The 27,457-nt window shown below is 28.4% G+C and overlaps 1 protein-coding gene across 1 annotated transcript; it reads left to right on the plus strand.

The window, feature by feature from the left end:
• The first annotated feature begins 4,706 nt into the window (after nt 1-4,706).
• LOC129305633 (uncharacterized) lies at nt 4,707-12,392 on the plus strand. The gene is made up of 5 exons (XM_054945617.1): nt 4,707-4,857; nt 5,577-5,735; nt 7,215-7,266; nt 9,082-9,148; nt 12,031-12,392. Exons 2-5 carry the CDS (start codon nt 5,580-5,582, stop codon nt 12,119-12,121), a joined length of 366 nt encoding a protein of 121 aa, XP_054801592.1. The 5' UTR covers nt 4,707-4,857; nt 5,577-5,579; the 3' UTR covers nt 12,122-12,392.
• The last annotated feature ends 15,065 nt before the right edge of the window (nt 12,393-27,457 follow it).

Here is a 27,457-nt window from a genome sequence, read left to right on the forward strand (position 1 = left end):
TTTCAATTTCAATTGAGTATGACAATGTTTGAACCTGGTCTAGTCAAATAACTAGATTAAAAAAAGAAGATTAAAAAAAGAAGAGGTTGATAGATGTAAAATGGTTTGTTTTTATTTTTTATTTTGCCAAAAAAAAATAGCCCATTTTATTAATCACAGAAAATAATACACACACCAATAGCTGAAGCTAAAAAACAAACCAAAAAACCTACATACAACCAACCATACAAAACTCACCAAAAAAAGAAAAAACGAAACAAAAACAATTATCCAATTCTAGCTCTATTTCAGTCATCACAAGAATAATCAAATGCAAAAATTCTAGCAATCCTTAAATCAACAATCAAAAGATTAAATAAAAAAGATGTAGCTTCTGAAAGCCATCCGACAGAACACATTCTCTTAGAACCCATCACTGCCAACAAGTTAGTGGTTTCATTGCCTTGGTGAGCCACCAATTAAAAAAAAAAATAAACATCCTTGCATAAATCTCGAGCAACTTGAATATCCTGCAACAAATTAATACAATGCCATTTATAATCACTTGAAATCTTATCCATAAGAATTTGAAAAACCACTTCACAATTTGTCTCTATGACAACTTCTTTATCAGCAAAGAATTAGCAATTTTTAATCCTTCTAAACCTGCTAAACATTCTATCATAAAAGGTGAAGAAGCAATCAAAATCTTCCTATAACCACTTAAGAAATCATCACAAGAATTTCTACAAACCAAACCAACACCAACTCTTTTATCAAAGTCAACATAAGACCCATCAACATTAATTTTGATTTCATTCTAAGCAGGAAATCTCCAAGTTGGAATTCTAGGTAACAAATTCTGATTACAAGATAGTCCAACAAGATTCAAAAATTTCTTCACACTTCCATACTCAACTACAATCCTTCTAGCATTCACAATAACCTTCATAGCATCCATTTTATCACCCTTAAACACCTAGCTACACCTACTCTTCCATTTCTCCTAATAAATAGTAGCTATTAATGCCTTACTTGAAGAATCAATCTACTGATGATCATCACATAGCATATCCACAAACCACTTAACAACATTTGAGCTATCAAAATTTGGCATAAAAAATCTCAAACTACACCCAAACTAGCAAGCTCTAACCTAAGGGCAAGTAAACAAAAGATGTTCAATTAATTCAATATTGTCAAAACAGATAGGGCAAAAGTAGAATTAGAACACTTCCTTTTAGTCAAAGCTTCCTTTGTAGCTAATGCTCCATTAAGAACCCTCCAAATAAAATGTTTAATTTTATGAGGAACCTCTAGTTTCCAAACACCATTCCAGAGACACCTAGAAGGAAGACAAGAACAATTCTTCTATTGTTTTACCCAAACCAAATCAGTATTTTTAGCCACAAAATAGCTAAATTTAACAGAATACAAACCATCCTTGCAAGGGACCCAAATCAACTTATACCTCCCCACCGCAATAGGTAATTTGATTTTCAGAATCTCTTCTTTTTCCTTTATAGAAATCAAATCACAAATAGAATTTAAATTCCAACAGCCATTAACAATTAGAGAAGAGACTTGAACCTTTTTCATCTCCTCACAAACACCTTCACCCTTCAAACACATACTTTTCAATCCCGAAATCCAAGCGTCTTGTCAAATACACACTGAATCCCCATCCTGAATTTTTCAATTATATTTTTCAGCAAATAACACCCTTCAAGAATACTACTCCACCCACAAGAAGGTCTTCTCCCCTTCTTAGCTTCAAACAAATTACAATTTGAAAAATAAAGACCTTTTAAAATTGGCACCAAAAATCATTAAAATTTTGAATCATCCTCCAAGCAGTCTTGGCAAGAAGTGCCTTATTAACAGCAAGAAAATTCCTAAAACCCAAACCTCCATCACCCTTAACAGTTGTCATTAAACTCCATTTTCTCCATTGAATCTTCCCACCACCATCATCCCCATGACCCCACCAAAAATCTGATATTAAACTATCCAACTCTTTACAAGTTTTAACTAGAAAGGCAAAACAATTCATTGGATAAATAGGGACAACATTTGCCACAGCCTTAATCAACACTTCTCTATCAGAAAAAGTTAAAAGTTTTTGCTTCCATCCTTATATTTTCAGACCCACCTTATTTCTAACAAAAGCTAGAGAAGAAGGTTTAGATCTACCCTAAATAATAGGAAGACCTAAATATTGACCTGGCTAATCAACATTAGAAATTTGCTTATCCTTAGAAATTAGTTATTTGTTACAAAAGTTGTTTAGTTAGTTTGGGGATATGAAGCAAATGACATTTAATAGTGATAGGCTAATTAGTTACTCAACTCATAAAAAAAAAAGAATGATAGTTAGGTTTGAGAAGACTGAATTAATTAATAATAGTTAGGTCATAATAAATTTTGTTTTAAAAATAAGTAGTTGAAATATTGATTCACACAATTGCAAATTTAGAAAATTCAAATGTAGATAAGGTATTTAAATTTTAAATGTAACACTCAAAATGTAACTGAGATTCTTTAAAAAAATTTGTTGGAAACCAAATTGCCATTAATTTAATCTTTAGGACCTATCTGTCTTTCTAAAAAATATATGGAAGATTCATTTAACAAAACACCCACTTTTTCATCCATTATTTTTCAAATTAACTCTTTTTTGTTATGAAATTAATCTAACAACATAAAATTCACAAAAAGAAACAAACGGAAATATAATAACTCATCCGGAGAGAATGGAATTATATCTTGTGGCAGTGTTTCCACGTCTCTAACATCCAATTACTCATGTAATTAATTATTATGTAAACTTTATTTTAGCTGAAAGAAAAAGAATCAACGATAATTAAAGGTCACATAATTAAATCTTTAAATGATAAAGATAATTTAATTATAATTATCTTAAATATAAGAATTAAACAAAAAATTAAGAAAAATCAAAGTATTAATCCTCTTTTCATGTTATATGTATATATCCTTTTAGCGGCAGAAATTTTGGCAAAAGGGATATGTTCCAATTGATGATCAAGTAATATACACATCGGCGAAATTATTATACCATTAAACTTTATAGTTTATTAAATTTGTAATTTATTAATCATGATACTCTAACTTCATTGGATGGTTGAAGGTTTTCCAAATAAATATTACAAGAGATTATCAGTTCAAAAGAGAAGAAATAGAGAGAGAGAGAGAGAGCCTCCTTTAATTTCTTTCAACAATATCCTTCCACCCAACTAACCCAAATCAAAATTAAAAGCATATATTCAACTATTATAATTTATAAATATAAATTTATGATTGAACTATTAATACACACACCCCATTTATTAAAATGATAGATATAGAACCCATTTTAAACAATTATATATAGCAACAAGAAACAAATTAAAGATTATCATCATGTCAGAGGCATAATGATTTGAAGTCGGTTAATTACCTGTAAAGGTTGAGAATCAAATTAGCCATTCATTGAATGAGCCCTCACTTATTAAATATATTTTTAAAGGCAAAATAATACAGATCTTGGAAGATAATTATACACAAATAAAGACACGCATATATAACCAATGTGTTAGGTCTCTGCTAATCATCAAAGATATTGAAAGTAACAGTAATCATTATGATCATGAAAGCCCACATGTCTGCCTCTTAAGACAAAATAAAATTATCTAGACAAAGATATTTCCTTTGATAATATCATAATAAATGTTGTGTATATTGTGGGAACACAAACAGCTTTTCAGGTGGCTCTATTATTATTAATAATAAAATATTTATTGAATCTTTCAGTCCATTGTCATCTTGACTACATGCCAAGACTCACTCTTTTCAAATTGGTTCATGTGGTTTGATTCATATGGGACCTTAACCAGATTAATTAACCAGCTTATTCTCATGTTAAAAATTAGATAGTTAAAATTATATACTTAATAATATACTACTTCTTTTCAATCAAATTAGAAGAAGTGGATTTTAAATTTAAAAAAGTTAATTTAAAATACTAATAACAATAGTTGGTTAAAGAATAAATTAAGAATAAAAATATGCATTTTTTATCAGTCACAAATGAGTGTTTTTTTTTGGAAGATCGCCTAAATATATAAATTTGTAATTGCATAATTTTTTCCTTTAAGATTATGGTTTTAATTTTCTTTATACATTTCACATAATTTTAACAAAACTCAACATATATATATATGGGCCATTTGTTTAACTTATAAAGATAAAAGAAGTTAGTTAATTCGTTAACTTAAGATAAACTTGAAAATTGTTGAGTTCATAATTGTTGCATCAAATTTTAAAAATAAAACATGAATCCAAAACCACAAATTAAGTTATTAACCTCCTTGTTGGTAAGGATGTATCCTTACTCATAAATACAACTGCAAGTTTTTCCCTCTCCCAAAAGTTTGTGTTTTTGCGTTTGGGCGACAGCTCTATTAGTGGGTTTAATTAATTTAGACCCATTCAAAGCTGTTGAGAGAAATTTTTCGGCCCATTGGCGCGCATTCGTGATGTTTTTTCTTTTTTAAGTTCCACTGGAGTGTCATGGAAACACTAAATTGGGCTTCGTGGGCTCAACAATGGGCCGAAACGTATATCTATCCATATCCTGACCAAAAATTCAATATCAATGTCAATATATGTCTTGGAACGACGCAGTTTCCTCACTATTCACTCACATGGACATCTTTGTCCTTGAACTTCCATATAATATCGAAATTACCTAAATGACCGTGTCGACCAGATCTAACACAAGTCATCAACGCATCACTCACAAAACTCGCAACGCAATTCTGGTTTTGAGGGTTTTGCCGGAGATTACCAACTCAATACCTGTTGCCTCTGATTTCTGAGGTAAGCTTGTTCCTTGTTTTCAATTCCTCGTGCTCTGTTTGTTTCCTGAGACAACGATGGAGAAAAGACACTCCTGTATTGCAGTCTTAAATTCTAAGATACTTCTTTTTTTAACCGACCGGTAATTATTGTTCATTTGAGTTAAACTTATTCGATTTATCATCAAATTAGGATTCCGGTTGATCAAATGTGCCGCATTTCAGTTGTTTGTAAAGTTACCAGTGAAATGCGGCATATTTTCTTTCCCTATGCCAGATCAAATGGTTTTGATCAGTCTCTTCCTGACGATGTGGAGTCTAGAGTCTAATCATAGAGTAATTGAATTTATTTTGCGTTGTTTGAATGTGCTGAGGTTATTGCATCCAGAAATGGTTGTCATGTTACCTTGATGTAATTTTAGCCTTAAACAAGTTTTAAATCTTAATTAGGAAGTTCCTTTTTATCAATCTGACTCAGAGTTACTGCGTTTTTCTCATTTTAACGCCGAAAATTTTATGGATTTAGGCACCTGTGTTCCCCGCCCCCCTTCGTCTACTAACTCCAATACAGTTCACCTAAAATTTTAATTTTATGTTAATTTCTCTAAAATTATGGATATTTCATGTTTTTTTATTCCACTATATTAGTGTTTAAAAGTATCTTGTGCTGTATCTCACAATTATTGTATTGTTATTGTTGAAAATTCACTATCATCCTTTTGTCTGTTTGCCTCTGTTAAGTCCATGGCAGGGCCAGGGAGTTCGATGCTGTATTCCTTTCTTCTATTCACTGTCATTCTCTCACTTCAAGAAGTGTATCGGGGGAAATTAGCATCAACAGAATTATTTACCATAGTTGGAGGGTTCATTAGCTCTCTCCTGTTTCTTGTGCTCCTAACTGTGAGTTCTAAAATTACCTTGACTTTTTTCCTTAGCACATGTTTTGCCCTCTGGTTCTTCTTGTGCTATGTTGATAATATTACTTATTTGATGGAAAATTAATGAAACTGGAAAATAATAACGGAAAGGGGAACAAAAAGAAATTATCTCATTAGAGCTAGCTCTCTGGCCCTAGCAGTTAAAGGGTATGACTTAAAGACCATTAGTTGGGACCCTTGAGGAAGCAAGAAAACTATTCTTGTTTCAAAGAAGTTGACAAGTTAGAAACTGTTTCTGAAGATTCTAGCTTGTGGTCCATTTGTTAAAGGAGAACATTAGAATTTGTAGCCATTGGTAACAACCAGTGAATCTTCTTTTGGATAGGATGGTTTCCTCGCTTCTTTTTACATTTTTGCTCATGGTTTTTCAAGAGATTTCTTGATTCAAAGTGCACTGGGATTGGATGGCTCCTCTGAGCCATTTCCCCCCTCTAATGTGTCTTTTTCCTTGTTTCTTTTACTTTGGTATCAAGTGGATACCTGATCCTTCATTCCTGTATTCTTCTGCAGTGTTAAATAAATTCTTCTGCAAAAATGGTTCTAAAATTTTGCACAAACCAATTGCATCACACTCTAGCCGGGGCGGTGCCATTCCATAGCACATTGACCTTCCCTCTTTTTAATATCCATGCTCTTGAAACCATGGGGCAAGGCAAAATTGCTCTAGAATATAATAGAGTATGTGGGTCATTTCTGTTCAACAATGCAGCTTATTCCTCAGCTTCCAAGCAACTTCACAGTGCAGGAAAATATGACTACTATATGATGATAACTTTTGGTTCCAAACACTTCTTAACTGAGGGTCTGAAACTTATTAGTTTTAGAACGGAAAAGGTTATTCATGCTTCCATAAGAGAAAGTGGGAAATATTACCACTTATTTCTTTTCAATTACAACTCTTTTTGAATGAGTGTCTTTAAATTGCATTTATGTTGTCTGTATTTCTTGCAAGGTTATTCTTTGGAAGTCAAAGTGACAGAATAATTTGCATATTATCTTCACCATAGATTCCTGCTATAAATAGTGTTTACCTATCTGCCAAACATTTTTAAAGGATTTAGAAAGAAGTCTGAAGTCCTTTGTCATCAATCATATATAAAATACAAAATCTATAATAGGTCAGACTATTCATAAGTCATAAACAGTGTGGCTCACTCTAGATTTGTGTAATGCATGAGGAAACATGTCTACATACTGCATATTTTGCATCTCTAGGATTAAGTATCCACGAGTCACTTTCTTTTTTTGGGGCGGGGGGTATTATTCTGTTTTCCAGGTGGACTCTAGTAACCCATCACCTATGTCCGACAATAAATATTAATAATTAGTTCCATCCATTTGAGCTGTTTTAGGAATTTTATATTGATGTTCTGGTACATACATTTGTTTTCCTGAGAAACTATGGTAGAACCTTATTTTCTTGACTTTTCTGTACCTGCAGTTCCTTGGAAATTTTCAGGAAACAATCGGTGCTAGAACTGGGTGGGGTGCCGGTGAGTGCATGCTTATTGTGAATGTTGATACCTAGCTTTAACTTCATAATTCTTGTCATTACTCATTAGATGTCGATGTTGAATATGAATGAGTGATTATCAATAAAATCTGTTCACACTGTGTATGTTAAAATGAAAATTTTATAGATTCAATTTAATGGCCTTATTTATCTGTGTCAGATATACCATAAAACTTGTAGGTTTGCATATATTAATATTTCTAAAAGACTATTGCATTCAATGGACCATCTTTCATGTTTCTAAATGGATTTGTTTTCCCATACTCAACTGCTGTCGTACGCTCCCCTGTAGCTGGAACCCAAGTTTATTCATGTGAGCCGTGAGGAATGGCCTTATGGCATGGTGTATTTCCTTTAACTTTATTATCTGTTTATCAGATATGAAAAGTTATTGAGGGCATGTTGAGTGTTTCTATATCCTTGTGTTGATTTTGGAAGGTGCATCAAGCTGAATTTTAAATTTATTTCTAATAGAAGAGAGTGAGTACAAACAAAAACCAAAGTTCATCAAACTGTAATTCCATATCCTAAAATGTCTGCATTCGTCACTCTGGAGTCTAGACATATTGAAGATACAGATGGAATGGAATTTGGAATAATATTAGAAAAGTACTTCCAATGCCAGAAAAATTAATTTTATACACAACTTGTCCAGTGTTTCAGTTTTTCTGCAGAGAACAAACGAAGTAAGAGGATAAACAGAAGTTCATCTAAGTGTAATCCTTCATTGCCAAATTTCTTCTTTCCATTCTCTGTAGTCCAGTCTTATCAAAGATCCAGTTCAAACGAGATCTGAAATAACATTGAAGACTAAAATATGTCAAAGGACGTAATATCAAAGAGCAATCCAATATTATAAAACTGCTGCTTTATCTATTTCTAGGCTTCTCAAACATTTAGAGGGAAAAGATGCTAAATCAACATGAATACTATAAGGTAGTGTTTGGATTGATGGATTTGGATTTGGATTCTTGCATTTCAAATCTCATGTTTAAAATCCATTTATTTAAAATTCTTTGTTTGGGTAATTTACCAAAATTTCAAATGAAGAAGAGAGATGAGTTGAGATTCAAAACAAAAATGAAAAATTAGGAATGGCAAGTTTATATCTGTTTTTTAATCGACAAGAGATGAGAAAAAATATGAATCATAGAGGTATCAATAGTGAAAATGTGAAGAGAACGCAATATTAAAAGTGATTAGAATTTCAAATGGCTAGGTGTAAATGATATTTGAAATGACAAATGAATTATAATGAATAATTGTTTTGGATTTAAATCAAATCTAAATTCATAAATTTTTATGTATCCAAATGAAGTATTTGGTCCAAATCCAAATCCCCATTAATCCAAACACACCATAATATCAATTTTCATGGGACCTGTATATTTGTTCTATACAAAATAAATAGATGACAAGGTTAGTTCACTGAATATTTTTTTTCATAGAGGCTAAAAAGAATGATAATTTTCCAATTAATTTTGTTCATATTTTTATTAACTTGCTACACAGACACACGCAAGTCTTTAATTTTTTTTTTTTCTCTTTGTATGTTGTTTATTTCCATAGCCTCTCGTTGTCCACATCACCTTCAGCAATAATGATCCATTGACATGAAACAAAGAACTTTATTATTTAGGTCCTAGTATGTAGACTTGTAAAATTTGAAGATGGGTCATTTAATTTTATGGCTGTTTTTCTAGTGCTGTTGGGTAATGATTCATGGAGGCCTTGGCTTGTAGCACCTATATTTTGTTTACAACAAACTAAAGCAAGACCATGTATTCTTGTGCAGTCATAATAGCAGAAGTAGTGGCTCTAATTGCTGCAAGCACTGTCCACCGAGTTTGTATTACAACATGGTATGTTTATATTCTTTTAACAAATCACAGATAGGAATTCATTTTGACAAAAAATTTTTTAAAAAATGATATGATATACTCCCTCTAAACCACAATATAAGATATCTTTTAAAAGCCTTGCCTGGTTCAAAATATAGAGTATTGGATAACTTTTATAATTGTTTTTTCAACTATATCTCTACTTCATTTATTACTCTTTTTGGAAAAATAATGCATTGGAATTTTAATTATCATGATCAAGGCACTTACATAGGGTATTTAATGAGGGTATAATTTGAAAGGTGCAAATTTGTTTAAAAAAATTAAGGTCTCAACTAACATTCTTTGAAAATTGTGAATTAGTTACCAATGCCCTGTATTTGATCTGGAGGGAGTAGGAGGGAGAGTAAAGGATGTTGTAGAGTTCTGTGAGCAACCCTCCTCTCTCTTCCATTCCAAAAATCCCCAACCCAGCGCAGGGTAAACAAATATAAAGAACTGTTCCTACATAATGCTTACTGTTGTGAGAATTATTAACTGCATAAAACAGAAAAGTTCCTCAGATTAATCAAATTTGAATAGATCGGCTATATATCTGACATCTTAGAGGTAGTTTCTGGGACTTGATTACCCTCTTAAATTTGTTTATCATAGGCCATGACATTCTTCAACCCTCAAATATAGAGGAAGAAATAAAAAGAATTGTAGAGTCTGTTCTATACACTGTCATTTCCTTTGCACCTTCATCAAATAAACTTGATAAGTTGTCGTTAACGGAGCTTGTTCCCTGTTTGCCAGAATCTTCATTTTAAGCATTAATCTATACATTATCAATTTTTTTCCCCATATTCTAACTAATTTGTCATACAAATTCCACTTGCATGTATAATTATGAATGGCACAACAAACCAATATTATGAGTTGCTATCTAAAAAGTTTATACGGATGAATCATTTTTTTAAATAGAGAATAGGGTTTTGAAGATTCTAACGTACCTCTCAATTTTCATTCTTAAAGAACACCCAAGTTGTTTATTTTGGTCTCTATATTCTTAGGCATAACACCTTTCAACCTTATAAAGGGAAAGAAAACCTCCAATATGTGGAAAGCCAGAATTGACGAGATAGAACAAACCTATATCAAGAGACTATATGTAAACTTTGAATATTGTTTATTTTATTAACTCAGAACACTGTTATCATGTTAATATTTGTCTCTAAATGGCTAAGGAAAATATATAATTGTATCAGCGAATATGTTAAAAAAAATTGTATTATGTGTACTTCCTTCCCACTTTGAATTTGTGCAAGTATAAATGTCATATTGTAAACACAAGCACACTTAACATTCTATGTGGTGGTTGTTTTTCTACCTTGATTCAAATTTATTTCTCCATAGGAACTCATGCATGCATATATGTACACTATCAATTGTACCCAAACAATTCTATAACAAAATTTAGTCTCAAATAAATGAAATTAAAACTAGATCAAAAAGTGTATAAAACATGAACAAAAATATCAAATAATTGATTTACATACTTTGTTCTATCTCATCGATTCTTGCTAACTATCCATGGGTTTCTCTCCCCTTGCAAAGGTGAAAGAGATCATGTACAATAATATATAGACCAAGGTAGATAACCTAGGAGTCTTGAAGAGATATTTAACGGCACTCTTGTTTAAAAATGACGATTAAGCACTGTGTTGGAATCCTGAAAAACGAATTTCTTATTTTTAAGTTCAGTCTCCATTGAAACCTTCTATGTAGCAATTCCTTGTGACAACATGTGCTATTCATAATCATATAAGCAAGTGGACTTTGTATGATGAATTCTTTGGGATGCGGGAAGAAATAGATCTTGTAGAAATTGATGCCATGAATGAATGTCCTATCACTAAGGGAGCAAGCTCTAATAATGACTACTTATTGGGCCTAGTGGAAATGGTAGTGCATGGAGACCGTATTGAAAGTTTGATGTGGATACTACGTAACAACTAGTTTAACTAATTTGACATGTTATGGTAGTAGACCTTAATTTATTAATTAAGTTATAATTATACTCTTTTTAGTGTGTTTATTTTCAAACAAGCCATTGCAAGAACCTTGTAATATGATTGCTTTTGGTCTTATGTATAATATTTCAAAAAATTATATCTAAGTTCTTCCTTTTGATTCAATAAATTCACTAAAAAGAAAGAAATTAAAATACAATCAAATGATTTTTTTCCTTCAAATTTTACCAAGTAGTTTTTTATTTTTTTGGTTTTCTTATCTTTAAAGCTATTTCCAAATTAATATCACCAAACATATTTTTTAAATTTTGTTTTAGCAAATAGTTTTGGAAAATTGTTTTACAAAATAGTTTTTAGAAAACAAGAGCACAATCATATAAGCTCGTGGATTGTTAACCCTTGACTGTATCCCTTGTAGATTTACTGTGCAGAAGAAAGCAGTGTGTTTACTGGTTCATGATTGTTATTGGTAACATGAATGGAAGCTTCCTGAAACTAAACTTTCATATATTTTTGCAAATAGTGTGTTATTGGGATAATTTAACGATCGTATATTAAAAGGAAAAGAAGCTTTGTGGAGAACAAGAATCGATAACATCAGTAGAAGTAGTGTAACTTCTTAAGATGAATTCATGTTAGAATAGTTTGTTCATCTTTACCCTGATATAGTTTAGGACCTTGTGCATGCACATTTTGTATGTTATGTATATGAAGATGTATGAATTTAACAAAACAATTTTCGTTTACTTAAAGTAAACCAAAGCAAGATGAGAGCCAATTGCGAATCTCCTGTTATCTAGAAACGAAAAAGATGTTCTTATTGCTACAAATATTGTATGGCAAACCTTGTGTTGATTACTTTTTAACTTTCTGTAACTATAAATGCAGTTTCCTGTTCTCAGTTGTTTTGCTGTACGAGGTTAACAAGATCTCGGGGGTAGCTCTCTCGAAAAGCGAATCAAAAGTGAGAAAACACTGAGACGGCAGAATCTTACCCATGATCTGGGTTATGGAGATTTAATCATGATTTTGACTGAGCATTCTTAAATTGTAAACTTGTTGCAGCATGCGTCTCTCAAAATCACTGCACTATAGTTTGTAGTTTTCTGCAGAGCTTATGATTTGGCATAACGAAAGAGTGGTAATTTTTGTTCTAGATTTGATTACCAGGAGGAATACAGCTAAATCTATTACTATGGATTTGATAGATGGTGAGCCAACAATATAATGAGTTATCAAGTTCAAATGTTTTTAGCAAGTGGTCAATTCAGTTATTAGTGCACCCCAAATTTCGTATTTGAGGATCGAGGTCTCAACCATAAGTAATGAGGAACCCTAGTTTTACTCTAGATTGTTGTATAGCGGGTTTCCTAGTTTTTTTTTATAAAATTTTTAATAACCCAAAACAAGTTGTTTTATATTTGTCTTTTGATTGGTTTTTCTTGATGTTATCTACATTTGGTGATTTTTTTTTTTATACAATCAAATTAGGCACGCACAGCACATAAACATGTTAATGCGGGGTTTTCACTCAATCACTTTCAAGTGAGGAAGGTAGTGGTGTTAATGGAAATTTTACCATTGACATATTTGAAGATTTATTAGTGGCTTGGGTTAATCAACGGGGCTCATACTAACTTGGTTGAACAATTAATTTGACATACTTGATTATTTTGGTGATTTGTAATAGATAATAAATACGAAAAATGATAATAAAGTTTCTTTAAATTACATAAAGGACAAATTAGGTTTTTAAAATATCATAATATTAATAAAGTTTTTAAGAATTTATTTGTTAATAATTTTTTTATGAAAAAATTATCTTACCTTTATTGATTAATTGTGATTTTTTATTTAATTTTTATATTTTTTTAAATAAAAGTTGTGAATGAAATTTGTTATTTTAAAAATTTATTTTTTAATAATTTTTACTTGATAAATTGTGATTTTTTATTTAATATTTACGATTTATAGAACAAAAATTTTTATTCATTAAACAAAATTGTGATTGAGATTTATTTTTTAATAATAAAAATTATACTTAATAAATTATAATTTTTTATACAACTTTTGTGATTTATAGAATAAAAGTTATAATTGAATCTTGTTATTTTAAGTAAGAGCAAAATAGTTTTTTTTTCTAAAAGTTATTAACAAAGAGGTCCCCTAAGGGCTTCATTAATATTATGACATTTAGAGAAATTAAATTATCATTTATATAATTTAAAAAAATTTTATTTTCATTTTTTCATAAAGTATTTTAAGCTGGGCATGTATGAGATTGTGTTAATTTGGCTTATACAAAACTAATGAATAAATGTTATGACATATTTGGTTATGTATTATGACATATGGCAAAATATTTTTTTTTCCACATGTATTATTTTAAAAATATCATTTTAATTGAGACTAGTTTGACCATAGTTAAGTACATCAGTGTTCCAACCGTTTTAATGCTTAACATTGCTTGTGAATGTCAAATGAAATTTGAGATTTTTTTTTTTTAAAAAAAAAGGTATTTGAATTTTGGATCTTTACTCAATTCAAAGGAAAAATAATATTGAATCTTCGTCCACAATTTTCATAACCTAACTTGGTTTCCGTGGCTATAATTTGAGATATTGCTCAAAATTAAATGACTGCAGACACTATTTTGTGTTATAACGATTACATAAGAAGATTGCCTCAATCAAATGAGGTACGATCGTCTTTATCCTTATGGATAGCTCCTTTATTCATAAACATCTACTATGTTACAGAATTACAACTTGCTCACATAGAATTTTTATGATGCACGCAAAAAAAAAAAAAAACAAAAAGAAAAGAAAAATAATGGTTTTCATCTTAGCTACTCTCTCCGGACAATATTATAAAATACTTTTTAAAAAGTATCATGTTTAAAAATATAAAGTACTTTAAATTTTTTAAAATGTAATTAATATCGCTTTACTAAAAATGCTCTTAATTAGGAGTGTAATTAAAAAGTTTTTAAATTGAGATAACCTATTAAATAAAAGTAAATACGAAAATAATATATAATTTTAAATGTTATTACCTAACTTATTAAAAGTGCAAATTAATCAAAAATACTTTATAATACTTAATGGAAGAAGTAGTATACGTAAACTTTTTATAGTGGTTTCTCATTTTCAATCATATCATAGTATTTAAATCTCATTATGATTTAGGCATTTGTCATCTTAAACAACTTTACTTGGTCGGATTAATCAATTAACAAAGATGTATGATTTGTGTACTCATGTATGCTATTCAGCTCAGCTTGAGGACTTGACCAGTGAGGAGAGATTGGGTTTGGAGAGTCAAATAAATTTGAGAAAGAAAAAGTTATCACTTTTTTTAGACTAAAGCATTGCCTTTCTTTCACAAGAAAGGAAAAATTGACCATACCTTTTGTTGGCACGAATTCAATCAACATTCCCAATGACATTAGAGAACATGAATTTTTATTGCTTTTGCAAAAATATATTCATGACACATAATGCAGCTGTCGAATGATGCTTCTGTGAAGAGAAAAGGTGAGCTCTATAATTCTAGTTCTATTTTATTGTTTTTTTTTTTTTGTAATACAATTATTGGTCCATGTATTTTTAATGTGTTTTGGTATTAATCCTGATACTTTATGCATAAATCCAAATCCTTTAAGGTTCGTCAATAATGCAATTTTAGTCTTTTTGTCACTAATGGGGTTAAATTTGTTAATATATATATATATATATATATATATATATACTCTGTTAATTCTATTATTGAGTTGATATAAATTGGACAATGTATGAGCAAAATGACCATTAACTTTTTTGTTTGTTTGCCCTAACTATCATGTCTCTTTTTTTTTATAAAGCTTCACCCATCGATTGAAGAATTATGATTTAATGTTTTACTCTTTTTTTTTTTGTGCATTCTACTCATTGTATATATAACATATCATAATTTTAACAAGTTAACATATAAAAAGTATCAAAGTTCATATACATGTTAACTACCATTAAATTCTTATGATCATATTTAAAAATATAAAGATCAACATTGTAGATAAATAAAATTTAAGGGACTTGAAATAATAAAAAAATAATATAAGAACTAATGTCAAAAGTATAAGATCAAAAGTTATAATTTTTTTTTTTTAAATGCATGATTGATAGTAAAGGATTTAATGTATACCTTTCTCAGCCTTTTGGCTAAGATTAAGAAAAGGATAATTTGAAATTTCAGGAAAAGAATGAATTTGAACGAGTGGGGAGAGAGGAGTCAAGTTTATTAGAAAAGATATGTTGATTTTTTTGACCAAAAAGAAAAGAGAGATAGTGATTAGATGGTCAAATTTATCATCTTCTTGAATCATTGGAGCAAGCAAAGAAAATTGATAGGAAAAAAGGGAGAAATTCAGGATTCCTGCAATATATAAAAAACAAACAAGATAAAGAGGATCAGAGACGTAAAGATGATTCGTTCACTTCCTAAAGCACCAAATTCTTAAGCTTACGTTGTGAGCTCAGCAAAATAATAAGCTCCGTCAATGTCATTTCCATCAATTATTGATCTTTAAACATAAATAGTTTCCATTTCTATTGATTAATTGTCACTTACCAGTCTTAAATTTTGTCAAGACTAAATAATTGTTGGTAGTAGTGGACAAGTGTAGTATGAGTCATGTCTAAGGACACTATTTTTTAAAGCTATTTTATTACTCCGAGTTGATCATGAGACAGCTTTTTAAAATTAAACAAACTTATCCTACAAAATGAACAAGGACATAGAATAATGTAAACCAGCAGAATATATTCAAGCAACACAACAACACATAAGAAGGGTAAAGAAGGTACTCGAAAACTTAAGAATCAGGCACTGAATACACTGTACATCCTGGAATTCACAGAGACGGTCCCCAAATGAACATTGGGTGGCCATTACTCTGATTAAATCACCGATTTTAGAAAATCAAACCAGATAAAGCCACATTAATCTAGTTTAATTAGTCATTTTTTGAACGTTGAGGCAATTACAAAATTAACTAGTGTTTAAGGCTGTGAAACTAACTGCCTAAATGCTAATTGAAAATCCCCTCATTTCTGTAACTCCATGGATTTAAATTTTAAACATAGTAAAAATAGGGATTTTTCAAAAAGCACATTTATACAAAATTAATGTAATAATTTTGCAAAAAGTGCCTACTGCCACTTTAACTCACATGCATGGTAGCCAAATTTGTTGTTTTCAATTGTGATTATCTTATGTTGGTTTGTTACGTTGTTGCATATGCGAGCCCACATCTCCTCTAATCCTATTTACTAACCTATTTTAACTCTTTAATGTATATACCTTTGAAGCTCTCTTTGAGTAAGTAATGTGAGACTTTTCTTTTTGATACACCCACACAAAACTTCAATGCACAGCAATAATTTCTATTAATTGGTGTAACATGCAATATAATAGCACAACAAAAGTTGGACCAATTAGTAAAGATGCAACCTACATTCTATGAGGAATGATCTATTTAGTGGAGTGAAGAAACTTATTTATTGTGTTTGCATGCATTAAAGCTTCCATTTATTCTATTTGGATGGAAAGGACTGCTTGTGTATATTTTTGAGAGGATGAGAGATAAAACTAAAAACTTTAAATTAATGATAATTAAGTTCTTGATACAATTTCCTAGAAAACCATGAGTTGTTGTGAATATTAATTTAAATAAGTGTAAATTCAAAAGTTTCAATTATAGTTAACATATTTAAGTTTCAAATGTAATTACCAAATTATATACTATTTAAATTGATGTTTGCAACTCACTTTTTCTAAAAAAAATTGTCAAGAACCTAAATATCATTAATTTAATATTTTGAGATCTAATTATCATTCTTCCTATATTTTTAAAAGTGTTAAAGAAGGATTATTTTGCTTCATTTGCTAAGACTCAGCAAATTCTTAAAATCAGATTGCAATCATGTTGTTTGCCACATAGGATAAGACCCAGTGAAGACCAATTTATAAAGTCCTTGATTATTTTGACTTGGATGTTGTTAGGTTGGTCTTGTTGTCTTGTTAGGTATTTGTAGTGCTAGTCTTGAAGAGGATTGGTTTGGTCTCTTTTGAATGCCTTGATTATCTACAAGTGTTCTCTTCTTGTAAATGTCTTTATTCACATATGGCCATGTATAGGAGATGTCCAATGTTGTATATATGGTTTTGTTAGGTTGATCATATGTTTTTACAATTATTTTAAAAAAACTTTAATTTTATAAAAACGTGAGTTTGAACCATCTATTCAATATTAAAATTTTGTTGATCGATAATACATAAGTATTTTTATAAGTGATTTTTTGAATCTTAAAATTTGTCATAGTCCATCCTAGTTAGTCTTGGAGCCACCAACTCACCCAATTTTTTAAAAACAAAACAAAAACAATTAACATGTAATAAATTTTTAAGTTTAATACTCCATTTACTTGAATAATTAATTACTTTTTTCATGGTCAAGTAAAAATGTTTTTATTTATTTTAATTAAATTGTATTACTTTGCATATGACCAAGCTGACCCTAAGTTAACTGTAGTTGAATTACTACCCTTGAATTGCCACATTGATTGATTTAATGATCGGTTTAGTTTTTAATATTTTGGCTATCACTTTAGTGAATTTTGAAATCCAACTCACTTAAACTTTTTCTTAGAAGATCAAAAAAAAAAAGCTAACATGTAATTCAGTAATAAGTTTAATATTTGTTTGTATACCTTCCTTTTTCTTATGCAAATGTCTTTAATATGCAATTCAATTAGATACCATGATGATTAAAGTATCAATTGGGAAGACAAAATTGCAATGTCCTCATTTTGGTTTTGCAACTCGTTTTATTGATTTTAACAAGGAATACAAATTTTAATGATTAAGTTTGAAAAGTGATATGTCATTATTTGAATATTTTCAAAAATATGCAACTGATTCTCATATTTGCAATTTTATTTTGTTAAATTTGCAATTTATTTTTTAATTTTAAAATTAAGAACATATTACATTATATAAAAATATCACTTAAGGACCTAATGAACTACTTTACATTTTAAAATTTATTAGGACTTTACTTCAATAAAATCCTATTAAGACTTAAAAGTGTCATTTCCCTCACCATCATCACTATGTTGTATAATATGCATGCATAGTAACCAGCTTTAATGCTATGTGCTTTCTATTTTATGAATAATATAACCAAGTTGTGGCTCATGAAATCCCTTGTAAAATACACAATAACATCAGCAGCAACAGCAACAATAACAACAATAGGAGGAGGATGTAAAATATTCACAAGAGAGTAGAAAGGAGAAGAAAAAGGTACAAAATTGTCATTTTCATTAATACTCCCTTTGGTCCTATTTATAGAGCATAAAAAAATTGATTCTATTTATAAATTATGTCATTAAATTTTTATCATGAATTTTTTCTTTTACCATCCATTGAATATTGAAAAGAGAAAATATATTATTAAAGTATATATATTTAATAGAAGCAAAGTTAAAAACTTGTTAAATTTTAAGATAGAGTTAATGAATTTTAAAGTTTTTCTTGATACTAGTAAAACATATTAAAAATAACTTATAAATAAGATCAGAGGAGTAACCATACTAATTCCCTATAAAAGGAGGAAAAACCTAATTTATTGTATGTGACCCTTTGGTTCAATATTTGGCCAACTATCCAATGGGCATCTTATGTAATATACACAAAGGCATGTTCAACTATTTTCATTGAAACTAAGAAAGGATAATCAATTCATTGAATATGTCTTAAAAAAAAAATTCCAACTTCAATCCATGAAAAATAGGAACAGAAAAAATGATACACAATATACAACGAGCCATAAAATTAAATTTAGAACAAAGATAAATTTAAAAATTATATTGAGGATCAAATAATTTTTTTAAAAAGTGCCTTACAATAGAGATCGGACCAGTGTATACACTCACTTTGATGTCTTTTTATAAGATACTTCTAGCATTATCAATTTATCATGCTGGAACTAATAAGAAGCTTAAAACTTTTTAACCTTATATGCAAATTAAATGAGTTTCTAAATTTACACTCGTTTAACATAGACTGTAAATTTTAAAAAAATGAACTAACATTAAATAACAGAAATATGAGAAAAATATAATAAATATTCTAGATAAGTTGGCCAAAAAAAATATATCACGTAATATCTTATAAAAAGGATTAAAAAATTTCACTCCATAAGCTCTATACACAGGATAGGAGGAATATCTATGTATGTATGTATGATGTATTTATTTATTTCATTTAAACCCTTTGTTTGTCATTTAAATAAAATATATTAGTAGTAAATTAAATTAACCGAGCTCTTTTGCGTCACCATAAGTCATTACCAACAAGAACTACTTTCTAATAAAGACGAGTGACTGAAAAAAGCTTTTCTTTATGAAAAAAAAAACATATTTAAATAAGAACCTTAAAAGTATTGGTTTTATAATTGAAATTTTGAAATTTACAATTCAAACTCCAATATTTACAACTTAAAAGTCCCTATTTCATTTTGAGAGAATAACATTAATGTTCCAAAACAATAAATTTATGATAATGAGGTCCCAATAATATTTTAAAAAATTTAATTATAAATATTGATTCAGATAATCATCAATCTAAGAGTTTTAAATGAAGATAATACATTTAAATTTTGAATATAATTATTAGCTTATAGTTATGATTTCTATTTATAATTGTTTTAATCAATTTATTTTTAAAAAAATTTTGTCAAGGATTTAACTTTAATAAATTCTAAGTTCTAGGATTTTTTGCCATCTTCCTTTTATTTAAATGTTCTTTCAATGTCCTCAGCTGTCATTATCGCTTTCTTTTGCTCTCCTTTCTGAGACTAATCCCATAGTTTATTCATTATTTTTAATCACTATTTAGATATGTCTCATATACGAATTATGTTATTTTTTAAAATCAGAATGCACCCCTCTTCCCAAAATAAATACAAATACATAATCAGTCAAACTTTCTTAGATTAAGTATTGAGATAACAACTCCCTCCATATTTTTTTTTAAATACAATTATCTATTATTCATAAGTCAAGCCACGTATAAAGATGAGAAATCAAACGGGCTTGCTTTTATGAGCTCGGTCCTCAAAGGTTCATGCTTTAAAGCCCATTTTTTAAATTTTTGACCTAATTCTATAGCCTAACTTTTATTTAAATAACTTAGGGTCAAGCTTATGAGCCTATTTTCAAAAAAATTAAAAAAATAATATTATAATTTAAAAATAATATTTTAAATTTTAACATGAAACAAATAAAGGTTTCACATCAAACAAAAATTTTAAATTTTAAATTTAATATGAAGATTAAAATCTTCATCAATTTCAATCTAAATCTTCCTCATCATTATCTAAAAATAAAATATTAGATTCCTCATATGTAAGTTCACCTTTTGAAGATGGAGATGGAGATTTAATGTCAAATTATCTCTACAACTTCTTTTTTGTCACTTACAATAAATATTAACTAAATTGTGTCATTGTCATATATATATATATAAGAAGATAAAATATAAAAATTATCATAAAATGACACAAAACCATTTAACTATTGGTACAAATTAATGCTTGTACATTATCTGGAAGGATGCGAAAATGATACTTTGTTAGAACACAATAGCCTATGCTAAAAGCTGATTCACTAACTATTGTAATGATTGAAATACTTAAAATATTGTATGTCATACTTAAAAGATAGGAAAATCATTGTTAATTAATCTTCTATCAATGCACCACATCTAATTCTAATTTTGAAAACTAATGACCATCAAGGAAAGTTTCTTTCAAATAATAATCTAATTTAAATTTTCTAATGGAAGAAACATTCATACTTTTGAAATTGAGAAAATCCTACATTTAAAAAAATCCCTAATCAAATCATATTCCATATAATGAATTTTTAGTTTTTTTATAAAAAAAATTAATAGGGCTTGGAAGGCTATTTGAACTCAAGCCCTTTTTTCAAGGCTTATCAAGGCTCGACTCTGAAGCTTTGTTACCCTAAAAATTACCCATTTTTCAAGCCTCAACTCTTATTTAAATAAGGTTTTTAGGCTTAGCCGTCCAGGCCTAACTTTTATTCCTGACTTTAGCTAAATAAAACTATATTAAAATTAATACAGCTTCTTACCAATTGAATTATGTACTCGTTGGTACAACTCCCTCCATATTATATATAAGTCATTTTTAAAAACAAAATTGATGATCTTTTTTAAAATTCACTCTATATAAAAAATTGATTATTAATTACTTTCTTTTAATTTTATCTACTTGCCATTTTCTATGAGTAAAGTAAAGAGAAAGTGATTTTAAAAATAATACATTTATTGAGGATAAAATGAGAAATTTTTATTGAATAAAAAAGTGGAAATTTTTTATCGTTTTAAAACAAAATCAATAATTTAACTATATCTTTTTTATTCTGATGAAATAAATAAATGTGACTTATACATATAATCAGAAAAAATATATTTTTCTCGTGCTTAGAATGGATAATGTTGCCTTTCCTTTTGAAAATGAACGCCATTAAATCCAACATATATGTCTTTTTTATTTTTTTTCCTGTTTTTTGGTCTGGCCTCGCCTGGCCACTAAATATTTCTTTAATTTCCACAACTTTATGTTTTTTTAAAAGGGGCAAGTGGGAACTTAAAAAAAACATTATTACTTTAATCATTCTTCATTTGAAAATGATAACAAAGGTGAGGTGACGGCAAAAATCGTCGTCTTTCAATTTTTTATTAATTATTATCAGCTACCCTCTTACCCTCTCACCTCATTGTCATATTTTGGGGCAAATTGTTGTTTGGGGGGGGGGTCACAAGGCTCTTAAATTAGATCTTAAATTGAAATTATTACAATCATTTTATGAAATACATAACTTATAAAAGTGCCAAAATATTTGAGAATAATTATCACACATTTCGTAAAATTTTATTGTTATTTGCATATTGTAGGGTGTTTTCTGTCAATTTTCCCCATATACAAAGTTTATATGTCATTTGATTATAGTGACAATGTCCCGGGGAAGAAATCTAAGCATTCTTAGGGTTTCACTTAACTATTATTCACCTAAATGGAGAAAATATTGAAGGTAAAAATTAATTATGCTTTAATTTCCACTTAGATCCAAATGCTCACTTATATAAAGTAATCAAGCCAATAAAATCAACGATGGTTGATGAGATGAAAATAACTTTATTATACCTACAAGTAAGATTAAAAGTTTAAATCTTGTGAAGAAAGAAAATCATGTAAGAAGAATTATTGATAATTAAGTTTGATAATGTTTTCACTAGGGTTAATAATTTAAGTCAAGCCAACCAACTCAAAAAAAATTAAGGTTGGGCTTAATTATATGGCATTTTTAAAAAAATAAGATACTTTAAGCCCGATCCAAATAAGCTCAGCCTGAATAAGCTCCAACCACTAAAATTACCGGCTCTATATGTATGTAAAGTTGATAATGCAAGACAAGCCTAGCGGGTTAGCTCAAACCCGTCCAAAAAAAAAAATTAGAGTTAGGCTTAACTATATGAATTTTTTTTAAAAGAATAAGATACTTTAAATTTTATCTAAATAAATCCAACCGAAGTAAGCTTGACCTACTCGAATTACCAGCTTTAGCTCTAGCTAGTTTTAGATATTAAATAATTATGTTAAGAAAAGTAAAATATGTGTGTGATGAATGTATGTATCCAAATTGATTTGCTAATTAATTGCAATAAGTTTAAACTCCTTTAGATTATTATAAACTTGTTAGAAATTAAAGTGATTTAAGTAAGAGAACACTCAACTACTCTGTGATGGCGTATGTAGGATAATGCAATTAAAAGTGGCATACATGTGTATAATTAGTAATTCAGGTGGGATGGGCTTATTTGGGTCACGCTTATTCAAATTATACTTAAAATATCCTATCTTTTTAAAAAATTCATACAGCCAAGCCCGACCTTATATACATATAGAGCCAAAATTTTTAATTGTCAGGTTTATTCGACTCGAACTGGGCTATCAGGCTTAGCCAAAATTATCAACTCTATATACATATGGAGCCAGAAATTTCAATAGTTGGGTTTATTCAAGTTGGGCTCAATTTAAGCAGAACTTATTCGAATTAGGCTTAAAGCATTTTACTCTTTTAAAAAAACTCATATAATTAAGCTTGATCCTAACTTTTTTTAGGCTGGCCCGTCGGCCTTGATTTGAATTATCGGCTGCACGTGCACTATCACAAAAACACGTAACATGTAATTAAATTAAACAAATAACTACATAATTATAATAATTAATATGTTTAAATTGAGACCTACTCTTGTTAAAATGGACAATGCTCGAATGTTCAGATTTATCTATATATTATCAGGTATCAGATATATGCTACAGAAATATGGGAGTTTTGCTTTCTGAGGTTTTGCTTCTTAATTTTTTTTAAATAAAGAGTAGTACTCATTCTATTCTAATTTATAAAATATTTTTTACAAAATTAAACATATCAATTAAATTTGTTAAATACGATTTAAAAATATTAATTTCTTATAACCTTCTAAAAATATACTTCATTAATAAGAGATCGATGGAATGAAATTTATTTAAGTAGTGAAATAATTAGAAGTAATATTAAAATAATTATAATTGCTTAATTTTTCTTTTTAAAAAATATTTTATATTTGAAGCATCAAATCATTTTCAAAAATATTTTATAAAATGAGATGGAGAGAAGCAGTATTATGAGTTGTGTGCGAATGTAAGAGTGCATTATATTATATATGAATACTATATTATATTCGATTTGATGATGACGAGTTTACTTTTTTTGTTTTGGCCCCAAAAGAAATTTGAAGAGCATAGTCTTTGTTTGCTTTTTTTTAGTGTCACCCTAATTCACTTTTAGAAGTGAATAGCGAAGTCTTTGTTTGCTTCTTTCCTTTGTTATCCACTAATTTTATTTTATGTATTTTGCCAAATTCATTGTTATCCACTTAATTATTGTGATTTGTGAGCGGCCCATAACTACCAACAAGCTATAAGTACGTCATTAACTCTAATTATTTTACTTGTCATTCCCATTCAACATTATGTGTCACCCAAATATCCAAATCCAGCTTTTTTTTTTCTTAACACTTCTTTGAAAAAAATCACACTCAAAATCTATATTTTTAGCATACTAAATTTCATCAAAATTGAGTTTTCTGTTTTTTTCCCCATTTTTTTTCTGATTTGATTTTACCTTAATTCAAGTTCCAATGAATATTAAGCACTGATATACTACTCCTCTGATTCTATTTATAAGTCATTTTTAATATGTTTCACCAGTATTCAGGAAAATTTTAAAACTCATTAACCCTATCTTAAAATTTAATAAATTCTTAACTTTATCCTTATTAAATATACATACTTCAATAACATATTTTCTCTCTTGAATATTCGATGAAGAGTAAAAGAAAAAATTTATGATAAAAATTTAATGACATAACTTATAAATAGGATTAAAAAAAAATCATTCTCTCTCTACCCCATAAATAGGACTAGAGAGCTCGTCAAAGATTAAGGTGAAAATGCAATTAATACACAGCTAAACTCATTAAACTTTTTATAAATCTGATTAAATACACTTAACAACCTTATTTTTTAAAAAATAAAAATATAAACTTTCAAAAATATCATTCATTTAATAACATTAAATCTATGCTTAATTAGTATTATATAGCGAGAGAACAAAGTAATATTAAAATAAACCTATTTAATAAAACTTTAATCTTCTCAAAATGTCTTACTCCTCTAGTTCTGTTTATAAGTTTCTTCCAACATATTTCATCAGTACCAAGAAAAACCTTAAAACTCATTAATTCTGTCTTAAAATTTAATAAGTTCTCAATTTTACCCCTATTAAATATACATACTTCAATAACATATTTTCTCTCTTTAATATTTATGAAGGGTAAGGTAAAATAGAAAATAGATGATGAAAATTTAATGACGTAACTTATAAATAGAACTAAAAATTTTTCTCTCTCTCTTTGCCCTATAAATAAGACCAAAGGGAGTATATTTTAGAATGATAAATTTCTTTTAAAAGTGTCTTATAATTTAAAATAAAAAGAGTAATAAAGTAACATAATTTGACAACGTATATATGTGTTTGTTTAATTGGCAACAATGCAAGTTATACCCTGCAAATACATGGATTCTAATCAGGACTGTGTAAAGAAGTTTTGGAGCTTAAAGTAAAATTACTAGTGAGGCTTAGTGTATATAATTTCCTCTTTTAAAAATATCTATCCTTGCATCATTTTTCAATTTTTTGAACTTTAGAATCATATTAAAATTTTGTATTTTCTTCGTTTTAAATTATAAAATACTTTTGAGAGAATTTTACTATCCCAAAATATAAGACACTTTAAAAAAATAAAATTTTATTAAATAAATTTATTTTAATATTATTCTTTCTCCTACTATTTAATACTAACTAAGTATAAATTTAAGATTATTAAATTAAGAATAATTTTAAAATTTAATATTTTTTTAAAAAAATAAGATTACTAAGTATATTTTTTTAATTAAGTTTATTAATATATAAAATTTTATTTAAAAATATTTTATAATTTAAGATGGATGGAGTAATTAAATAATTATGATAAAAGGTCAAATTGATTTGATTGAGAGTGATAGAGAGAGAGAGAAGTATTGCTGCTGCAAAGTGTTGGATGCCGGAGGAAATAAACGGTCCCCCCCATCCCCACTCCCATATTTGATTTATTTTCCAAAATCCGTATCTCATTAATTAAACCAACTAATAGTGGCTAAACACCATACTTGATTCATATACATATTTTTATTACATTTAATGCAATTAGAACTAAACCACTTACATTTCATTTCACCAATTGTACTCCTCCTCCTTATCTCACTATTTTAGGTAAATAATTAATTATTATTTTTTGGCTAAACAAGTGCTAAGTTTTTCAATTCAATTTTCATTATAGGTCAAAGTTAACCACAACTTCACGTTCCTAAAAAATAATATTCTCTTCATTTTTATTTACAGGAGAAAAAAAATATCACAGTTTAAAAAAATTGATTAGCTATATTAATTGTATCTGAAAATAATAAAATTAAACTACAATACCCTTTATTAATTGTATTAATTAAGTCTTCATTAATTATTTCTCATGAACGATAAATGATAAAATTATGAGGGGTAATTTAAAAAGTTTACAATAAATACTTATAAAAAAATATGATTTTACTTATATAAAAAAATAAATTAAAAGTAACAGTTTCTCCTGTAAATAAAATGGAGAGAGTAGTTAACATCATTGCACTTGTAAAAAAAATGACTTTCCAATATTGCCCTTCATTAAAATTAATGATTACAATAAAACGTGTTTAGGAATTACATTTTGATGCAATAGGGGCAATATTGAGAAAAAATTAACTATTATTTTTTTGTCCTATATTTAGAACTAAATAGGATTTCAAAACTTTCTCATATGATTAGGATAGGAGTGGGAGGGAGTAGGTGTTAGAATAATAATTAAGATATAGTATCACTTTTTTGAACAAATGAATTATATTCTTTTAAATAATTACTATAATCTAAATATCTAAAATAATAAAACGTTTCACTGTAATTCATATGGATCTAGATACTTCACAATCATTAAATTGAATATATATGTATATATATATATATATAAATAGAAAAGAAATTTTCAAATCTTGTCACATTTTTTAATTTGGAACTCTTTTTATACAAAAGTATGACTACATGATAGACTATTGCATTATTGGCCATCCATCACTAGGAGACTACTTTATTCTAAAACTTTTTATCATTTATCTATAAATAAAATAAATAAATAAAACCTTAATTAGCTTATAAAAATCAAGCTTAGATGAAGGATTAATACACAAGGGAGGATTTACCCCCATCTAAATCAATCTCTCTCTCGTACACACCTTTATATTTTCAATCCCATAGATCAACGAAGAAATAAAATTTTTGAATCCTCTCTAATGATAAAAGTTTTTCAAGATTAAAAAAAAAATTGTTGGGTTCAATGAGTCATACCATTACCAATTTTAATTAAATAATTTTTTTCTTTTTTTTTGGCCTTTGGAATAAAACAAAGTCAAAATTTGTGTAATGATGCCAGTATTGACCAACTTATCCCACTTAAGTAGACAATATCAAACTGGATGTGCAAGGAATAAACATTTTTCAAACCAGATTTTTTTTTTCAA

This window comes from Prosopis cineraria, unplaced genomic scaffold, assembly GCF_029017545.1.
Source record: "Prosopis cineraria cultivar Desert tree isolate PC_DT_omini unplaced genomic scaffold, ASM2901754v1 PC1, whole genome shotgun sequence".
In the NCBI taxonomy this organism is placed as follows: Eukaryota; Viridiplantae; Streptophyta; class Magnoliopsida; order Fabales; family Fabaceae; genus Prosopis; species Prosopis cineraria.